We start from the raw sequence: 19,716 nt of genomic DNA, 5'->3' as shown, positions 1-19,716 counted from the left end.
AAAAGATATACATATATATATATATATATATATAAAAAAAAAAAAAAAAGATACATGAAAGAACAATGACCCCTACGAGAGGTCAGACAGAAGAGGTCTGTATGACAAACATGGGGATGGGCCAGGAGAAGAAGGTTATTCCCACCTTAGAACCAGAGACAGCCATGTCCAGCTCCGTACTGATTGCCACACATGTGACCTCATCATTGTGACCGTACAGAACCTGCACTGGCTTCGGGGACAGTCCGCAGGAGAAGCCGCCCTGGAGACAAGAACAAAAAAACTTCATCAGCAACACGCAATCTGTACACCAAACGTGTGATGGAATGATGACCTATCCTGAGCCTCACCTGCTGAAGAACCTCCCACACCATGCACGTGGTGTCCCGCGAGCCGGATATGAGGTACATCCCGCATAAGTCCAGCGCCAGGCAGGTCACCACATCTAAATATAAAAATCCGAGTCATGAACATGGAAATAACTATTACAGAGTAAATAAACCTAAGAAAAATATGTACTATATTGAAGCTTTCTTCTAGCAAGGTCCTACTGAGGAGATTTTCCTTCATTCCTGTTCTTGGGATACAATAAGAAGTGAGAAGAAATCCTTCCAAACTTTTTTTGTAACCAAAGCAGGGGTCCCCCATTGGAAGATTTCCCCTCACCAGAGCCGTCTTAATGCATGGACATCCCTGGGCACTGCCCAGTGGCCCCATTATAACCTTGCATTATATCATACTTGCCAATGGTCCCAGATTTTCCGGGACAGTCAGGCTTTTTACTAAGCTGTCCAGGGATTGCCCCATCTCAGGCAGTGTCTCGGAACCTGGGCTGTGGAGGCAGCAGCAGCAGCTTGTCACTGGGCTAAATCTACAAATCGGAATGACATCTACCCCCTGCTACTTTATGGTGCTTTACAGGTGTTAAGGAAGAACCCCTGAGGTGGAGCGGGCATTGCTGCTTGTGTGCCTCCTCTCTTATTTATCACATGTGATTGGCTCAGTACACATTCCACCCACATAAGCAGCAGCAGCAGTAGTAAGATGCCTCACCTTGGGGATTCTTCTTAACCCCTGCAAAGCACCAGAAGAGCACCGAAAATTGCAAGGGGGGAATGTAGAGGGGGGAGCTGTGATTCTGATTGTAGATTTCGCTAAGTGACAGCCTGCCAAAACCATATCTGTATTATTTATTACTGCCCCTTATACTGTGCCTTTCTGCCCTCCTGGGTACTGTGCCCTCCTATCCCCCATACTGGGCCTTTCCACCCACCCCCATGCTGTGCAATCCTGCCCCCCTCTCGGTGCCTCTCCTTACTATGCACTCCTGCTCCCCGCACGTACCTACTGCCCTCTGTACCTATCTGAACCTCCTGACCACAGGCCGGGGGCCCCTGCGAGCAAACTGGGGCAGGCTGCCGGGGGCCCCTGCGAGCAAACTGGGGCAGGCTGCCGGGGGCCCCTGCGAGCAAACTGGGGCAGGCTGCCGGGGGCCCCTGCGAGCAAACTGGGGCAGGCTGCCGGGGGCCCCTGCGAGCAAACTGGGGCAGGCTGCCGGGGGCCCCTGCGAGCAAACTGGGGCAGGCTGCCGGGGGCCCCTGTGAGCAAACTGGGGCAGGCTGCTGGGGGCCCCTGTGAGCAAACTGGGGCAGGCTGTCGAGGGCCCCTGTGAGCAAACTGGGGCAGGCTGCCGAGGGCTCCAGTGCATTACTTCGCCCAAGGTCCCATGATGCTATTAAGACGGCCCTGCCCCACACTTCCTCTTCTGGTGACAACTGTAACATTTCGGTTTTTCCATCATTTTTAGTCCTTCTGACAACACTGACAGAAAAGGAGTTCCAACCCTTTCCTACTCTCTCCAAAACGTTTGGCTCGGGATACACTTTAATTGATTGCTCTTCACCGGACACTAAACAATAACGTGCCAATAAAGTAATTGGAAAATACTTCTACACATCTTATCAATTTCTCTCCATATGGTCTCATGGTCCACCAATTACCAATGTGTCGGGTGATGTGACCGATGACTTTCCCTTTGCTCAGGGACGTAACGCGTAGGCTGTTGTCCCAGTGTCCTCCACTAAATAGTAGTTTGGCATCATGAGAGGCGACCAGAGTCCTGGAAGAAAGCTCGGACCCCAGGGCAAAGGGTCCAAGGAGGAAGCGTTGTGTCCTAGAAGAGATCAAACTTCCTTCATCAATGGTGAAGATTCCCGCCAACAGTGGACACCGCCATTGTACATGAATATGGCGCAACTTACTTTATTTCTAAGGTTTTTTTTTTTTATTTAACTTTAAAGCAGAAAATAAAGAAAAAACACTTCTTTACCCAAAGGCGGAGCTAACAGAATGGTTGGTCCCTCTAATAAGCTGATCTGTACAGAGAGAGGAGGAGCTCCAACCATAAAATTTTTTTGGGAATTTTTTAGCAGAATGTGAAAAATATTGTTTTTCAGAATTGTTTCTCTTTTTTTGTTTATAGCGCAAAAAATAAAAGTCACACAGGTGATCAAACACCACCAGAAGAAAGCCCTATTTGCAGTAAAAACAGGGTATCCATTTTATTTGGGTACAGCATCGCACGACCGCGCAATTGTCCGTTAAAGTAACGCAGTGCCGTATTGCAAAAAATGGCTTGGTCATTAAGGGGGAAAATCCTTCCAGCCCAGAAGTGGTTAAACTTGTTCAAAAAGATACATTAATTCTCACACTGATAAAATTCTATTACTTTAATTTTTATTCTGTTTATTCTATTCTTTTCTATTCAATTCTAATCTTTTCTATTTTATTACTTTCTATTTGTTTCTATTTATTCTATTCTATTACATATTCTGTTACATAATTAGTCTGGTTGAAAAAAAAAAAGACAGTCCATCCAGTTCAACCAAAATTGTATTGCGTTTCATTCTATTATTTTCTATTATATTCCTCTTTTTCTGTTCTATTCAATATTTTATTCTGTTTTGTTCTGTTCTATTCTATTATATTTGTTATTCTATTTTATTCTTTTCTATTCTATTAAGCAGCCTAAGTAGAAATCATCATCTTAATTCACTTTTATACCTTTCTGTATTTATTGCAATAGGTTTCCAATTCAAATTATCTTTTAAATTTGAACAATTAGCTTGTTATAATTTAGTTCTGTTTCATTGAGGAGGGGGGGGGCAAACACTCAGAGGAGGGGGGGCAAACACTCACAGGAGGGGGGGGGCAAACACTCACAGGAGGGGGGGCAAACACTCACAGGAGGGGGGGGGCAAACACTCACAGGAGGGGGGGGGGGCAAACACTCACAGGAGGGGGGGGGAACACTCACAGGGGGGGGGCAAACACTCACAGGGGGGGGGCAAACACTCACAGGGGGGGGCAAAAACTCACAGGGGGGGGCAAAAACTCACAGGGGGGGGCAAAAACTCACAGGGGGGGGGAAACACTCACAGGGGGGGGCAAACACTCACAGGGGGGGGGCAAACACTCACAGGGGGGGGGCAAACACTCACAGGGGGGGGGGCAAACACTCACAGGGGGGGGGGCAAACACTCACAGGGGGGGGCAAACACTCAGAGGAGGGGGGGCAAACACTCAGAGGAGGGGGGGCAAACACTCAGAGGAGGGGGGGCAAACACTCACAGGAGGGGGGGGGGCAAACACTCACAGGAGGGGGGGGGGGCAAACACTCACAGGAGGGGGGGGGAACACTCACAGGGGGGGGGCAAACACTCACAGGGGGGGGGCAAACACTCACAGGGGGGGGCAAAAACCTCACAGGGGGGGGCAAAAACTCACAGGGGGGGGCAAAAACTCACAGGGGGGGGGAAACACTCACAGGGGGGGGCAAACACTCACAGGGGGGGGGCAAACACTCACAGGGGGGGGGCAAACACTCACAGGGGGGGGGGCAAACACTCACAGGGGGGGGGGCAAACACTCACAGGGGGGGGCAAACACTCAGAGGAGGGGGGCAAACACTCAGAGGAGGGGGGGCAAACACTCAGAGGAGGGGGGGCAAACACTCAGAGGAGGGGGGGCAAACACTCAGAGGAGGGGGGGGCAAACACTCAGAGGAGGGGGGGGCAAACACTCAGAGGAGGGGGGGGCAAACACTCAGAGGAGGGGGGGGCAAACACTCAGAGGGGGGGGGCAAACACTCAGAGGGGGGGGCACTCACTTGACATTGGAGACAGTGGGGTCCTTGGTGAAGCTGAAGTAATTGGAGAAGTTCCTGTCATAGGGCAACCATCCATGAGTCCCCAGAAGTCCATTGGCACTAACCGTGACCTATTGGATACAGGGCAACCATTACCAACCACAATAATGACCAGCTACGTGCCGCTCTGGTGTACGAGGACCACAGGTGAAGCTGCAATAAAACAAGCCATAACCAAACCTTTCACTGAACAAAGGTGCCAATAACTTACCAGAACATCCGGGGAGCCCTGAGTCATGAAGGAATGAGCCTGATTTTTGGGGACCACCGTCAGGACAAGGGGAACCTCCTCCATCATACCCTGCACAAGAGACACATTTATTAACACCACACGATAACAATCACACAAGTACATTTCTTCGGCATGTTGATGGGGGTGGGATGGGGGTATTCAGGGAAGGAAATATAGAAGTCAAATAAATTTCCACTTTACAGGGGGCAGGGTCACACCGGGCTGCACAAAAGGTAGTGCATGCGCTAGTTTTGAAAAACAAGCTGCACCAAATCCCATGGTACTTGCAGTACCGAGCGATCTGGCTTCTGCAAACGCACTGTTCGTAATCTGCATTTGAGCACCATTAACAATGTTTTGGCACTTTCAGTAGAATAAGAGGCAGTGCGTCTTGAACATGGCGCGGGTGACGTGCACGGAATGAGTCTTTCCCGCACAACGTTTTAATGGTGGACTGGGACAATGGACAGCCAATCGCAGAATTTCCTCACCTCCACAAAGAAAGGTATCAGCTCCGATAACTTCTCAAACAGGTTGGGCGAATAGGTGTCCATCCGGGACAGGCGCCGCGTTGCATTCTCCGCCGACAGACGTGCCGGGTGCGGCTCCTGGCAGGACAAAAAATAACGTCAGGGAAATAAAGTTACCTAAAGCAATTCAAATTCTAATTACATTAAAGAGGAATAAATGCAAAACGAACATTGTGGACATTGATACAAATCACAAAACTATGAATTCCATTTGCTCCTATTGTACAATGTGTGCAGAGTCCTCTCCGTGCCACGCGGGCAGAGTCCTCTCCGTGCCGCGCGGGCAGAGTCCTCTCCGTGCCACGCGTGCAGAGTCCTCTCCGTGCCACGCGTGCAGAGTCCTCTCCGTCCTGCGTGTAGAGTTCTCTCTGTGCGGTGTGTAATAGACATGTGCAGAATGGCAAAATTCATTTTGTTTCAAATAGATTCGTTATGTTACTAATTTCGCTACGTTGATTCGTTTCAGGAATTCATTTCGTTTTAATTTAATTTTGTTTCGTTTTTTTAATTTTCTAACTAATTCCAAATTTTAAGGGCGATTCCAATCAGTCGAAAAATGATCAATCGATTCAAATTCTGTGTGAAGAATAGCTGGTTGTTAAACAGCGGGTCGGGAAGCCGGCCACTGCATCCCTAACAACCGATGACTTATCAGCTGTCAGCGGGCTTCCCCACTGACAGCTGAAATGTAAACAAGAGAATGCCGATTCAGAAAGAAAAAAAACAGTGCCCCCCGCCCAATCCATACCAGGCTCTTGGGGAAGGGTGTTGATTTTAAGAGGTACCCCCACGTCAAAATTAAAAAAATAAATAAAATGGCTCGAGGCCCCCCCCCAAATCCATACTAGACCCTTATCCGAGCATGCAGCCCAGGAGGCCAGGAAAGGGGAGGGGTGAGTGAGCAACCTCCCCCCCCACTCCTGAACCATACCAGGCCACATGCCCTCAACATGAGGGGGTGCTTTGGGGCAGGGGGGGCTCTGCCTCCCCCCACCCCCAATCACCTTGTCCCCATGTTGATGGGGACAGGGGTCTCTTCCCCACAACCCTGGTCTGTGGTTGTGGGGATCTGCAGGCGGGAGGCTCATCGGAATCTGGAAACCCCTGTTTAACAAGGGGGCCCCTAGATCCTGCCCCCCCTTTGTAAATAAGTATGGGGTACATAGTACCCCTACCCATTCACCGGGGCATGCTGGGTTGATGACGTCACAAGGGGGCAGGGTCACCTCGTGATGCCATCGGGTGACTGCGCCCCTTAGTTAAGAAATGTCAGATGGCAGGGGCCTTCGATGAGATCGGAGGGGGGGAGAATTTTTTCTTCCCTTTTTTTCGGGTCATTTTAAACATTTTTTTTTAAAAACTTGTGTTTTGTATTTATTCACTTTTTTGGTGAGAATGGGTATTATGTTCCCCATACTCGTTCACATGGGGGGGGATGGGATCTGGGGGCCCTCTTGTTAAAGGGGGCTTCCAGATTTCAATAAGTCCCCCACAACTACTGCCCAGGTTTGTGGGGAAGAGGCCCATGTCCCCATCAACATGGGAACAAGGTGCTTTAGGTTAAGGGGGGGGGCAGAGCCTCCCCTACCCCAAAGCACCCACCCATGTTGAGGGCATGTGGCCTTGTATGGTTCGGGGGAGCGCACGCTCATCCCCCCTTTTCCTGGCCTGTCAGGCTGCATGCTCGGATAAGGGTCTGGGGTGAGAATTTTGGGGGGAACCCCATGCTGTTTTTTTCAAATTTTGGACATTGGGTTCCCCTTAAAATCCATACCAGACCTCACACTGTTTCTTTTCTGAATTGTTTCATTGCCAGCACCCTTTTGTTTACATTTCAGCTCTCAGCAGGGAAGCCCGCTGTCAGTTGATGAGTTGTTGGGTGTTAAGGAAGCGGTGGCCGGCTTTCTATCCCGCTCCTTAACAACCAGCTATTCTTCACACAGAATTCGAATCGGGTAATAATTTTTCGACCGATCAGAATTCGAATCTTTCCAAAAAATTTGGAATTCATTAGAAAATGAAGATACGAAACAAAATTTAAGGAATTTCAACGAAATTTGTTACTATTTCATTTCATGCATCCAAATCCCTGAATAACCAAAAATGTGTCCGAATTTACATCCTGACCGAAACGGATTGCACATGTGTTGTGTGTGGAGAGCCCTCTCTATGTTGTGTGTAGGGCCCTCTCTCTGTTGTGCGTAGGGCCCTCTCTCTGTTGTGCGTAGGGCCCTCTCTCTGTTGTGTGGAGAGCCCTCTCCATGTTGTGTGTAGAGACCTCTCTATGTTGTGTGTAGAGCCCTCTCTCTGTTGTGTGGAGAGCCCGCTCCATGTTGTGTGTAGAAGCCCTCTCCATGTTGTGTGTAGAGACCTCTCCATGTTGTGTGGAGAGCCCTCTCCATGTTGTGTGGAGAGCCCTCTCTCTGTTGTGTGGAGAGCCCTCTCTCTGTTGTGTGGAGAGCCCTCTCTCTGTTGTGTGGAGAGCCCTCTCCATGTTGTGTGTAGAGCCCTCTCTCTGTTGTGCGTAGAGCCCTCTCTATGTTATGTGTAGAGCCTCTCTATGTTATGGTGTAGAGCCCTCCTCCATGTTGTGTGTAGAGCCCTCTCCATGTTGTGTGTAGAGCCCTCTCCATGTTATGTGTAGAGCCCTCTCTATGTTATGTGTAGAGCCCTCTCTATGTTATGTGTAGAGCCCTCTCTATGTTATGTGGTAGAGCCCTCTCTATGTTATGTGTAGAGCCCTCTCTATGTTATGTGTAGAGCCCTCTCCATGTTGTGTGTAGAGACCCTATGTTGTGTGGAGAGCCCTCTCCATGTTGTGTGTAGAGCCCTCTCTATGTTATGTGTAGAGCCCTCTCTATGTTATGTGTAGAGCCCTCTCCATGTTGTGTGTAGAGACCTCTCCATGTTGTGTGTAGAGACCTCTCTATGTTGTGTGGAGAGCCTCCTCCATGTTGTGTGTAGAGCCCTCTCTCTGTTGTGTGTAGAGCCCTCTCCATGTTGTGTGTAGAGCCCTCTCCATGTTGTGTGTAGAGCCCTCTCTCTGTTGTGTGTAGAGCCCTCTCTATGTTGTGTGTAGAGCCCTCTCCATGTTATGTGTAGAGCCCTCTCTCTGTTGTGTGTAGAGCCCTCTCTATGTTGTGTGTAGAGCCCTCTCCATGTTATGTGTAGAGCCCTCTCCATGTTATGTGTAGAGCCCTCTCCATGTTATGTGTAGAGCCCTCTCCATGTTATGTGTAGAGCCCTCTCTCTGTTGTGTGTAGAGCCCTCTCTATGTTGTGTGTAGAGCCCTCTCTCTGTTATGTGTAGAGCCCTCTCTCTGTTGTGTGTAGAGCCCTCTCTCTGTTGTGTGTAGAGCCCTCTCTATGTTGTGTGTAGAGCTCTCTCTCTGTTGTGTGTAGGGCCCTCTCTATGTTGTGTGGAGTACTTTTTTATGTTATGTGTATAATTTTTTTTATATTGCCTGGAATTTTAGAGGGTTACAAATGTTTCGGCTGGTTTAGTCCTGACGTACTTTGAGAAGCTGGCATGGGGTCTGACCAAAATTGCTGATAATTCCTTCCAGTGCTTTCCTCTCCGTCTCATCCGCAATGGCGTCCAGATCCACCACACCTGAACAGAGGAGATGGGGGTCAGACACACGTAGCTAGGCAAACCTCCTTTCAGTATAGTAATATTCATACTGGCTGCTTTTGTCGTATATTTTACAAAACTGCCTAGGTGTTCCTTAGACAGTACAGTCAGGATCCTTGCTGAACAATAGGTCATCTAGCTCTTTCCTGCCCAGCCAGACTGTCCCTGACCCCACCCCCTTACATTTATTGGATTTCAGTTTTAATCATGGAGGCTCAGCATTACATATGGGCATTACCTAGGAACACCCACTTACCGGCTTCTTATATTGAGATCTACTCACTGTTTGTTCCCCACAAGCCTTGAAGTGTTGGGTGTCCCCACCATGGCTTGTTCACATTCATGCATTTACATTCCTCATAATAAAAGCAGTTAAAACCTAACAGGGATGGTGGGAGCCCCTTTTAACTGGCACAGGAGACCGAGGAATGTAGGTCAGTCAGCAGGGGGTTCAACTCTCCAGAATCCACCAAAAAAATTTAAAGTATCGGTTTTAGACTAGCCAAGAAGCATTTCCCCATCAGGCAAGCTGTCTCTAATTGAAACCTCAAATGGAGCCACCTCCTCCCCATAAATTTCCTTTAGTGCTGTGTCCAACACTTTAGTCATCCCTAGATGAACATATGATGATCCCCCCCATAGAGGTAGGCAGGGCTGCTGTTAGAAATCACGGGGCCCCGTACAGACTACCTGCCAGGGCCCCCCCCCAGAAAATATTAAAGATATATTTAGCTAAAATTACAACAAAATCACTATTAGCAGACACAAATATAACATAACTCGCATAATTCCTGCTAAATCAAAAAAAAAAAAACTATGTTAAATAAAGAAGATGAGATGAGAAAAATATACAGGCTGGGCAGTTGGAGCTCAGTGATCATAGAGAGACAGAGAGAGAGAAACAAAGTTACAAATAAACTCCTGAGTAGAGATAACATTAGAGCCTGTGCTGGGAGGGGGGCCCACACAAGGAGGGGGATTAGTGAGGGACGACTGTCTCTTTCTCAACAGATAAAAGCTGATAGCAGGGAGAGGGACAGATCAGATTCAGGTGCTGGAGGAAGATTTCTGTATTTGTTGTCCATCACTAATCCCCCTCTCTGTGTGGGCCCCCCTGTGTGCTCGGGTCCCCTACAAGAGGGCTGGTGGTCCCCCCCTATCAGCGGCCCTGGAGGTAGGATATGGACAGTATGTGCTTAGAAAGAGTACCAGAACCGAAGTTCTGCATGTTCTGGAACCGGCACACTTTTGTTTTCCTTTAACCCCTTCACGCCGCAACACATATACGCGACCTCACTGCACTGGGCTTTTTTACATGGGGCCGCATATATGCGTTTCCCTCTTTGTGCTGGGAGCGCGCCCAACACAGAGACCAGGGTCTTGCTCGAGAACCCCCAGACCCATACGATGAATCAGGACACAGATCTCCTGATTTCGGGTCACCTGATTGCTGTGGTATCCTCTGATAGGCTACCACAGTAAACAGTCACTGTGAAGCCCGCCCCTGTTTTTTTTTTTTTCCTTTCTTGAATGGAGAAGAGGGATACAATGTATCATTCTCGTGCCTTGCAAAAAAAAAAAAAAGTGTTTGTAAAATTTTTTAAAATAAAATAATAATTTAATAATAATAATAAAAAAAAGAAAAATACCTAGATCAAGGTTTGAGCTAGGTCAGAGCCAGGGTTAGTGTTTGGGTCAAGGTCAATGTTCAGGGTCATAGGTCAGCGGTCAGGGTCAGCATATTCTGGACAGGATTTTTTTTTAAATTAGCATCAGTGTGTTTTAGGTAGGACAAAAAAAAAAAAAAAATTAGAAAAAAATAAAGCAAAATGTGCACCATTGTTTCTGGGCTGTACTACGGTACAAACCACATATGTGGTATTGTTGCGATTGTCAGGAGCAGTCACGTGAAGGCCCATGCCAAATTGCGCCCCCTCCCAAAATCTATGAGCATTATGTGTTAGCAAAAATCCACCCCACAAAAAAAAAAAAATCAAGCATTAATTTGCATGCTCACTCCCTAAGCATAAGTTCCCCCTCCTCCCACTAGTACAAATCTGCCCCCCTGCTGAAATCCCCCCTTCCCAGCCAAATCTTTGGCCCCCACCCCAGCTCAAATCTTCTCTCCCCATATGCCCTAGGCACAAATCCCCCCCACCCCCCCCCCAAAACAAAACCAAAAAAGTCTCCCTCCTAGCACAAATTCCCTGCCCCTCAAATTCCCCTCCAAGCACAAATCCTCTCTCTTCACTCCAAATCCCCCCTTCCAGCACAGATACCTCCCCCCAATCATCCCTACTAGCACAACCCCCCCTCACCCCCAAAAAATATGCCCCCTCTACCATATTACTTTTATAGCCCAAACTCCCCCCCCACCCCAAATCCCCCTTCTAGCACAAGTCCTCATCCCCATCCCCCCTCCCAAAACAAAACCCCCAAAATCACCACTCCTAGCACACCTCTCCAAATTTGCCTTCCTAGAGCAATCTCTACCACCTCTGCTGCCCCCCCCAAATTCCCCTTCTCAACACAAATCCCCCCCCCCCCCCAATCTCCACCTCACATGATACCACAGTGCCTAGGGCAGCCGCCCCTCCTGCCCACCCCTTGTCCTGGCCCTGGGAACAGGAGAATATTTTTTGGTGGTAGGTTATGGTAACAAGAAACATACAGATAATTTTTTTTTTTTTTTAATGTATTTTCTTTACTATTTTGGGCCAGTTTTCATTTAATAAAAAAAAAATGGAGATACTACTAAATTAAATCCCAATTTGTCCTGAAAAAAATTCGGTACAGAGGAGTTGTGATGATATATACGGTTTTACTAACACATGTCAAAGTTGCAAAATTGTGCTTAGGCATTTAGATTTGTTTTCCCCCTTAGGTGTGAAGGGGTTAAAGTGACCCACCCCTGTCATAGAGCATTTCAGTCATCTTTAGATAAAATCCCCGACACGTCTCACCTTCATAAGTGCAATAATAAAATACATTCAGGGCCTCCACAGCGGCTTCACCCCTCTGCTTGTAGCCAAACACCAGGTCTATCCACTCGTGGAGATGGGCCGACACATACTCCGATTCCTGGCGGGGACAAATTAGGAGATCACACAATTGTTGTAATTTCGTCATTTCCCTTGGGAATAATGAATTATCCATTTGCTGAGGGGGCTTTTTTCTGCCACTTTTTGTTTAAGGCAGTGTTTTTTGCTAGAAAATGTATTACCGGTATATCCCCCAAACATTATAAATATTTTTCTGTTTAGCAGAAACACTAGGGAATAAAATGGTGATCATTGCAATTTTTTATGTCACACGGTATTTGCGCAGGGGATAGGGGGGGGGATGGGGAGAGGGGATGGGGGAGGGAGGAGGGGATGGGGGAGAGGGGATGGGGGGGAAAGAGGGGGGATGGGGGGGAAAGAGGGGGGATGGGGGGGAAAGAGGGGGGATGGGGGGGAAAGAGGGGGGATGGGGGGGATAGAGGGGGGATGGGGGGGATAGAGGGGGGATGGGGGGGATAGAGGGGCAGAGGGGGGGATAGAGGGGCAGAGGGGGGGATAGAGGGGCAGAGGGGGGGATAGAGGGGCAGAGGGGGGGGATAGAGGGGCAGAGGGGGGGATAGAGGGGCAGAGGGGGGATAGAGGGGCAGAGGGGGGATGGGGGGGCCAAGGGGGATGGGGGGGCCAAGGGGGATGGGGGGGCCAAGGGGGATGGGGGGGCCAAGGGGGATGATGGGGGGACGAAGGGGGGACTGGGGAACGGGGGGAGAGGACAGACGAAGGCTGGACTGGGGAACGGGGGAGGACAGACGAAGGGGGGACTGGGGAACAGGGGGGGATGGGGGGAAAAGGGGGTGAAGGGGGGATGGGGGGAAAAGGGGGTGAAGGGGGGGAAAGGGGGTGAAGGGGGGAAAAGGGGGTGAAGGGGGGAAAGGGGGTGAAGGGGGGAAAGGGGATGAAGGGGGAAAGGGGTGGAAAGGGGGAAAAGGGGTGGAAAGGGGGAAAAGGGGTGGAAAGGGGGGAAGGGGGGGGGAAAGGGGGGGGGGAAAGGGGGGGAAAGGGGGTGACGGGGGGAAAAGGGGGGGAAAGGGGGGGAAAAGGGGGGGAAAGGGGGTGACGGGGGAAAAGGGGGGGGGGAGGGGGTGAAGGAGGTGAAAACGGGGTGAAGGAGGTGAAAACGGGGTGAAGAAGGGGGGGGGGGGGACGGGGTGAAGAAGGGGGGGGGGGACGGGGTGAAGAAGGGGGGGGGGGACGGGGTGAAGAAGGGGGGGGGGGACGGGGTGAAGAAGGGGGGGGAACGGGGTGAAGAAGGGGGGGGGAACGGGGTGAAGAAGGGGGGGGGGGGGGAAAGGGGGTGAAGAAGGGGGGGGAACGGGGTGAAGAAGGGGGGGGGGACGGGGTGAAGAAGGGGGGGGGACGGGGTGAAGAGGGGGGGGTGAAGAAGGGGGGGGGACGGGGTGAAGAAGGGGGGGTGAAGAAGGGGGGGGACGGGGTGAAGAAGGGGGGGGACGGGGTGAAGAAGGGGGGGACGGGGTGAAGAAGGGGGGGGACGGGGTGAAGAAGGGGGGGTGAAGAAGGGGGGGGGACAGGGTGAAGAAGGGGGGGGACGGGGTGAAGAAGGGGGGGGGACGGGGTGAAGAAGGGGGGGGACGGGGTGAAGAAGGGGGGGAGGGAACGGGGTGAAGAAGGGGGGGGGGGAACGGGGTGAAGAAGGGGGGGGAACGGGGTGAAGAAGGTGGGGGGAACGGGGTGAAGAAGGTGGGGGGAACGGGGTGAAGAAGGGGGGGGGGGAACGGGGTGAAGAAGGGGGGGGAACGGGGTGGAGGGGTGGGGGAACGGGGTGAAGGGGGAACGGGGTGAAGGGGCGGGGTGAAGGGGGGGGCGGGGTGAAGGGGGGGGCGGGGTGAAGGGGGGGGCGGGGTGAAGGGGGGCGGGATGAAGGGGGAACGGTTTCATGAGAAAGTCATATGTTGGACCAGTTTCATGAGAAAACTGTCCGTCTGCTGAAAAAAACGGTACTGGGGTTATGGCTGATAGCTTCAGCCATTACCCTGGTAAACCAATTGCAACCCACAACGTGTATTTGCATATTGCGGTCGGCAAGTGGTTATTCTGAATCTGAAGGTTATCAGTGCTCAGTGCCTATGCTGGATAGAAGGTCTGTGACTGGAATCACCAGTGTGAACCCACCATGGCTTTCCGGTGCTTGCAGACAAAATCTTCCCGTGACAAAGCCCATCGCGGTAGAACCACATCATCCACCTTCCCGTTGGACATCTGCAGGTAGCCCAGATCAAAACCTGGAAACAGAGAAATTCTGGTGAGAACTCCATAGACATGAATGTACAGCTACAGAGCATCCGGAAAGTATTCACAGCGCTTCACTTTTTCCATATTTTGTTATGTTACAGCCTTATTCCAAAATGGATTAAATTCATTATTTTCTTTAAAATTCTACAAACAATCCCCCATAATGACAACGTGAAAGAAGTTGTTTTGAAATTTTTGAAAATTTATTAAAAATGATAAAAGAAATAAATCCTATGTACATGTACAGTATTCACACCCTTTGCTCAATACTTTGGTGAAGTTCCTTTGGCGCCAATTACAGCCTCCAGTATTACTGAGTATGATGCTACAAGCTTGGCACTCCTATTTTTGGGCAGTTTCTCCCATTCTTCTTTGCAGGACCTCTCAAGCTCCATCAGGTTGGATGGGGGAGGGTCGGTGCTCAGCCATTTTAAGATCTCTCCAGAGATGTTCAATTGGGTTCAAGTCTGGGCTCTGGTTGGGCCACTCAAGGCCATTCACAGAGTTGTCCCATAGCCACTCCTTTGTTATCTTGGCTGTGTGCTTAGGGTCGTTGTCCTGTTGGAAGATGAACCTTCACCCCAGTCTGTGGAGCAGAGAGCTCTGGAGCAGGTTTTCATCAAGGATGTCTCTGTACATTGCTGCATTCATCTTTCCCTCCATCCTGACTAGTCTCCCAGTTCCTGCCGCTGAAAAACATCCCCACAGCATGATGCTGCCACCACCATGCTTCACAGTAGGGATGGTATTGGCCAGGTGATGAGCGGTGCCTGGTTTCCTCCAGACATGACGCTTGCCATTCAGGCCAAAGAGTTCAATCTTTGTTTCATCAGAGCAGAGAATTTTGTTTCTCATGGTCTGAGAGTCCTTCAGGTGCCAGGCGGGCTGTCATGTGGCTTTTACTGAGGAGTGGCTTCCGTCTGGCCACACCCATACAGGCCTGATTGGTGGAGAGCAGTAGAGAGTTGTTTTTCTGGAAGGTTCTCCTCTCTCCACAGAGAAACACTGGAGCTCTGTCAGAGTGACCATCGGGTTCTTGGTCACCTCCCTGAAAAAGGCCCTTCTCCCCCGATCACTCTGTTTGGCCGGGCGGCCTGCTCTAGGAAGAGTCCTGGTGGTTCCAAACTTCTTCCATTTACGGACGATGGAGGCCACTGTGCTCATTGGGACCTTCAAAGCGGCAGACATTTTTCTGTACCCTTCCCCCGATCTGTGCCTCCATACAATCCTGTCTCTGAAATCTACAGACAATTTCTTGGACTTCATGGCTTGGTTTGTGCTCTGACATGCACTGTTACCTGTGGGACCTTATATAGACAGGTGTGTGCCTTTCCAAGTCATGTCCAATCAACTGAATTTACCACAGGTGGACTCCAATGCACAGAAACAGGATGCACCTGAGCTCAACTCAGTGTCAAGACAAAGGGTGTGAATACTTATGTACATGGGATTTTTTATCGTTTTTTATTTTTAATACATTTTTAAAGATATCACACAAACTTCTTCCAAGTTGTCATTATGGGGGATTGTTTGTAGAATTTTGAGGAAAATAATTAATTTAATCCATTTAGGAATAAGGCTGTAACATAAAATGTGGAAAAAATTAAGCGCTGTGAATACTTTCCGGATGCGCTGTATACCAACCCTATACACAGGACCATATTCCCCAACATTTCATTCTTCTTGCCAGCAAAGGGGACCCCTGCCAGGGTCCCGAGGTTTACACAGCTCAGCCCTGTCTGGCAGGGAAGGAGTTCTACATTTTTTTTTCTGTGCTACAGTTTCACTTTCACTTACAGGTCTCTTTCCCAGCCCTAACCTGTGATTGGACAGTGAAAGAAGAAATAGCAGACTGACAAGTTTATCTCTCCTTCAATCAGCGTATCTCTTGGTAAAACTTGAGAACTGCACCCTGATTGGGAGAGGGAGAAGCAGAAAAAAAGCAAATGTAAGCTCTGCTGTACTGGGGACAAACCAAAGCTGACACGCCCACCTCCCAGCCCTGCTTGACTGAAGCAGCTCCAAGAGGAAGCCTCACTGTTGAAAACATTTGGATCTTGCATGGCAAGTAGCACCAGGACAAAGATGCCAAATGACCCCCACCTCCCCTCTCCCTTCAAAATGCATTAGCACTAAAATCCTCTCCCCCCCCCCCCCCAAAAAAAAAATATATGAGCATTATTCTTCACACTTACCCCCCTCCTAAGCAAGCAAACATTCCAAAATTCTCCACCCCAAAATAATTCCAGTACAAATCTCCCCTCTCGGCTCAAATCCTCCCCCTCACCAACTCCCCCATCCTTGCACAATTCTTCGAAAGGATCAAAATTTCCCCTCTGACCAGTGACAGCCGGTGCGTTGGGGGCGCAGGGGCGCCACCCCCCCTATCCATGCGTCCGGCCCCCTAATCTACATGCGGGGCGCCGGATGCACGGAGTTCAATGGGGCTTTTTTTTTTTTGGATCACCTGATTAGAGCCAGAGGCTCCAATAGGCTTCAGCAAAGGGTGGAACCGGGGCGCAGAGCAGTGCGCCCGAGCCCACCCATTGTGTGACAATAGCGAAAACCCGCTTCCTGATTGGCCGAAAGGCAAACCCCATGCATTGAAGGGGGCACGCTGGTCACTGTGCATTGAAAGGGGGGCACGCTGGTCACTGTGCAATGAAAGGGGGGCACGCTGGTCACTGTGCAATGAAAGGGGGGCACGCTGGTCACTGTGCATTGAAAGGGGGGCACGCTGGTCACTGTGCATTGAAAGGGGGCACACTATACCTTGATTACTGAAGGCCCCTTTCACACTTTTGTGACTTCAAAGTCACGCAATTTTTTACAGCGTTTTTTGTCACAAAGCAATGCCTATTACATTATTCTGTTTGCGCCCCCCCCAAAAAAAATTTTGAGCACCAGCCGCCACTGCCTCTGACCATAAATCCTCTCCCCTCTTCCAAAAACCCTCTGTCCCAGCACAAATGCCCCACAAATCCCCTCTACTAGCACTTCTCTAACCCCCCCACCAACCACAAATTTTCCCTGCTAGCAAAGATCTCTTTGATAATCTCTACTAGCACAAATCCCCCCCCTCCCCCCAAAACCCCCCTCCTTACAGAAATCCACTCTCCTAGTACAATTCCCTCCTTCCAAATCATCCATTCTACCACCACCCCCCAAAATCCCCACTGTCGCCAGGGCAGTCGCCTGTCCTGCCCACCCCTTGTCCCAGCCCTGACGGCAGTGGCGGCTGGTGAATAAAAATTGGGGGGGGGGGGGAGCGGCAGCAAAACCAACTGCTCTACCACCCCCTTCCTCCTACCTCCCCCCTCCTGGGACAGATGGCTGGCTGCCCGCCCAGCCGGACAGCCAGCATCCTTACCTGCTCCTTCCCCGAGCGCCGCTGTGAGTCTCCTCGGCCGTATGTCCCCTCCCTCTTCCTGGTCAATGGCCAGAAAAATCACGTCTCTTTTTAGCCAATCAGGAAAAGGGTCTCACTCTATTGTCATACAACTGGGTGGGCTCTGCGCCCCGAGCCCACCCTTTTCTGAAGCCTATTAGAGCCTCTGGCTCCAATCACGTGCTTGAAAAAAATAAAAAATCCCCATTGGAATCCATGCGCCCTGCATGTAGATTAGGGGGCCGGACGCATGGATAGGGGGGGCGGCGCCCCTGTGCCCCCAATGGACGGACTGCCCCTGCCTAACGGCTAGTCTCACAGAGTCTTCCTTAGTAGCCACGTTCTCCTACCATTGGCATTCTCCAGGAATTCAGGGAAAAAGAAAAACTCTGGAATTAACTCCTTTACATCCACAGGGTTCTCCATCCTGGCTTGCCAGGCGGCGGGGATGGAGTGGAACTGACGGTCCGAACAATCAAACCTATAAAAGATGGATTAGTACATGTATTAGACTGATAAGTACCCACTGCTGCCCAGTTCATTAGACGCCCCGCCTCCACTCACCGTCCGCTCTGCAGCTGGATGTGCAGGGTGGTGAACGGCTCCATCCGAATCATATAATGCATCACCCCTGCCGCGTTCGAGTAGTGGGTCCCATAATGGAACTTGTCAACCGTACCAGTGGGGTCCTCAAAACTCTCATACCTGCAGAGAAAAAAAAAAAAAATAGCTCCCTCTCTTCTTCCGAAAAAACAGACACATATAAGAGCTCAGCGCTGGATAGTTCAAATTAAGTACCCGATTGTCAATAAAAATAATAATTGATAATGATCAATAAAAATTTCAGATGGTCAATAAAAGAACTCAGCACTGGATAGTTCAATAAAGTACCAGAGATTCAATTTCACCCAAAAATGACCACTACTGGTGTGTGGTTGGCCAAGGCATCTGCTCATGACTTAAAGGAGTCCAATGGAAACATCTCTCAGCCTGCCTTTGGTTCAACACCATCCAAGTTTGGAGCCTGGGGGGTTCCTGCCCACCTACCAAGGAAAGTGGGACACCCCAAAGTAAATGTTCCAGAAAAATGGCAGACATAGGAACCATGATCTTTCACACCAAGGTCCTCGAGAGCTATAAGAAGCGTTTCTCAAGCTTTTTACCCCAGAGGAACCTTGAAATAATTTCCAAGTCTCTAGGAGTCCTTACTTACTAAAACCAATTAATGGGTGGCCATTGGGAAGAATGTCCTATAGGGCTTGTTTACACTTGCTTCAAAATGCGGCATTGCCAATCTAAGCTCCTATCACTAAATAAAACGGTTACCTTACAGTCCTGTTCACACGCTGTGTTTGCTTTACTTCACAAGTGATACCCCATATGGCTTTCTTGATACTTCAAAGCATCTCCAAAGCCTCCATAGAAGTCTACAACAATGCTCACTAACAGCACCTGCAGCTGTTGAGGGGCTTTAATTCAGTGTTCGCTTCGCTTTGTTTTGGAGGTGTTGCAGGTGTGAGATATCCCAGGATGCACTAGGAAACCAACAAGTGAACTGGAAAGACGTCATCAGCAGTCACTTCTGGTTCATTTGTATATATTCTGGGAGTGTCTGGTGCAGACATCACATCTGGTGTGCAGCATAGAGCAGCAGGAAGGTGAGCAGGCTCCGGACTAGAGCAAAGCAACTAGCAAACGGCACATGTGGTGTGCAACATAGGAACGCTAAAGCGAAATATGAGCGGGGATCAGAGAGAGAGGACTGAGTGGCAGGGGATCAGCAGAGCTAGGGGACTGGAGGAGGAGAAACTAGTTGATGTCACACGTGGTGCAGCGTGGGCGCAATATAGCGGGAGGTGAGCAGGGACCGGAGAGAGAGGAGGATCAGCAATCCAGACGATCAGCGGAGCTGGGGGTTACTGCTGAGTGGGCGATCAGCAGAGCTGGGGGCTACTACTGAACAGGGGGTTAGCAGAGCTAAGGGCTATTACTGAACGGGGGATCAGCAGAGCTAAGGGCTATTACTGAGCGGGGGATCTGCAGAGCTGGAAGTTACTACTGAGTTAGGGATCAGCAGAGCTGGAAGTTACCACTGAGCGGGGGGATCAGCAGATCTGGAAGTTACTACTGAGCGGGGGGGATCAGCAGAGCTGGAAGTTACTGAGCGGGGGGATCAGCAGAGCTGGAAGTTACTACTGAGCGGGGGGATCAGCAGAGCTGGAAGTTACTACTGAGCGGGGGGATCAGCAGAGCTGGAAGTTACTACTGAGTGGGGGATCAGCAGAGCTGGAAGTTACTACTGAGTGGGGGATCAGCAGAGCTGGAAGTAACTACTGAGCGGGGATCAGCAGAATTGAGGGCTACTATTGAGCGGGGATCAGCAGAATTGGGGGCTACTACTGAGCGGGGATCAGCAG

General features: G+C 50.1%; 1 protein-coding gene across 4 annotated transcripts in view; it reads right to left on the bottom strand.

The window, feature by feature from the left end:
* The window catches only part of NBEAL2 (neurobeachin like 2), a 231,804-nt gene that overhangs the window by 12,571 nt on the left and 199,517 nt on the right, over positions 1-19,716 (bottom strand). For all 4 annotated transcript variants that reach the window (XM_082257949.1, XM_082257950.1, XM_082257952.1 and 1 more), the window contains 11 exons: positions 17,864-18,004; positions 17,650-17,780; positions 13,792-13,901; positions 11,566-11,683; positions 8,484-8,581; positions 4,931-5,047; positions 4,419-4,508; positions 4,169-4,278; positions 2,001-2,173; positions 351-445; positions 146-262 (listed from right to left, as the gene is read on the bottom strand). In XM_082257949.1, coding sequence (XP_082114075.1) covers positions 146-262; positions 351-445; positions 2,001-2,173; positions 4,169-4,278; positions 4,419-4,508; positions 4,931-5,047; positions 8,484-8,581; positions 11,566-11,683; positions 13,792-13,901; positions 17,650-17,780; positions 17,864-18,004 — 1,300 coding nt within the window. The remainder of the gene's footprint in view (positions 1-145; positions 263-350; positions 446-2,000; positions 2,174-4,168; positions 4,279-4,418; positions 4,509-4,930; positions 5,048-8,483; positions 8,582-11,565; positions 11,684-13,791; positions 13,902-17,649; positions 17,781-17,863; positions 18,005-19,716) is intronic.

The sequence above is a fragment of the Pelophylax lessonae genome, assembly GCF_965119305.1.
Source record: "Pelophylax lessonae genome assembly, chromosome: 5".
Lineage (NCBI taxonomy): Eukaryota > Metazoa > Chordata > Amphibia > Anura > Ranidae > Pelophylax > Pelophylax lessonae.
Note: the sequence above shows the minus strand (reverse complement) of the source record. Positions and strands in the feature narration are given on the sequence as shown.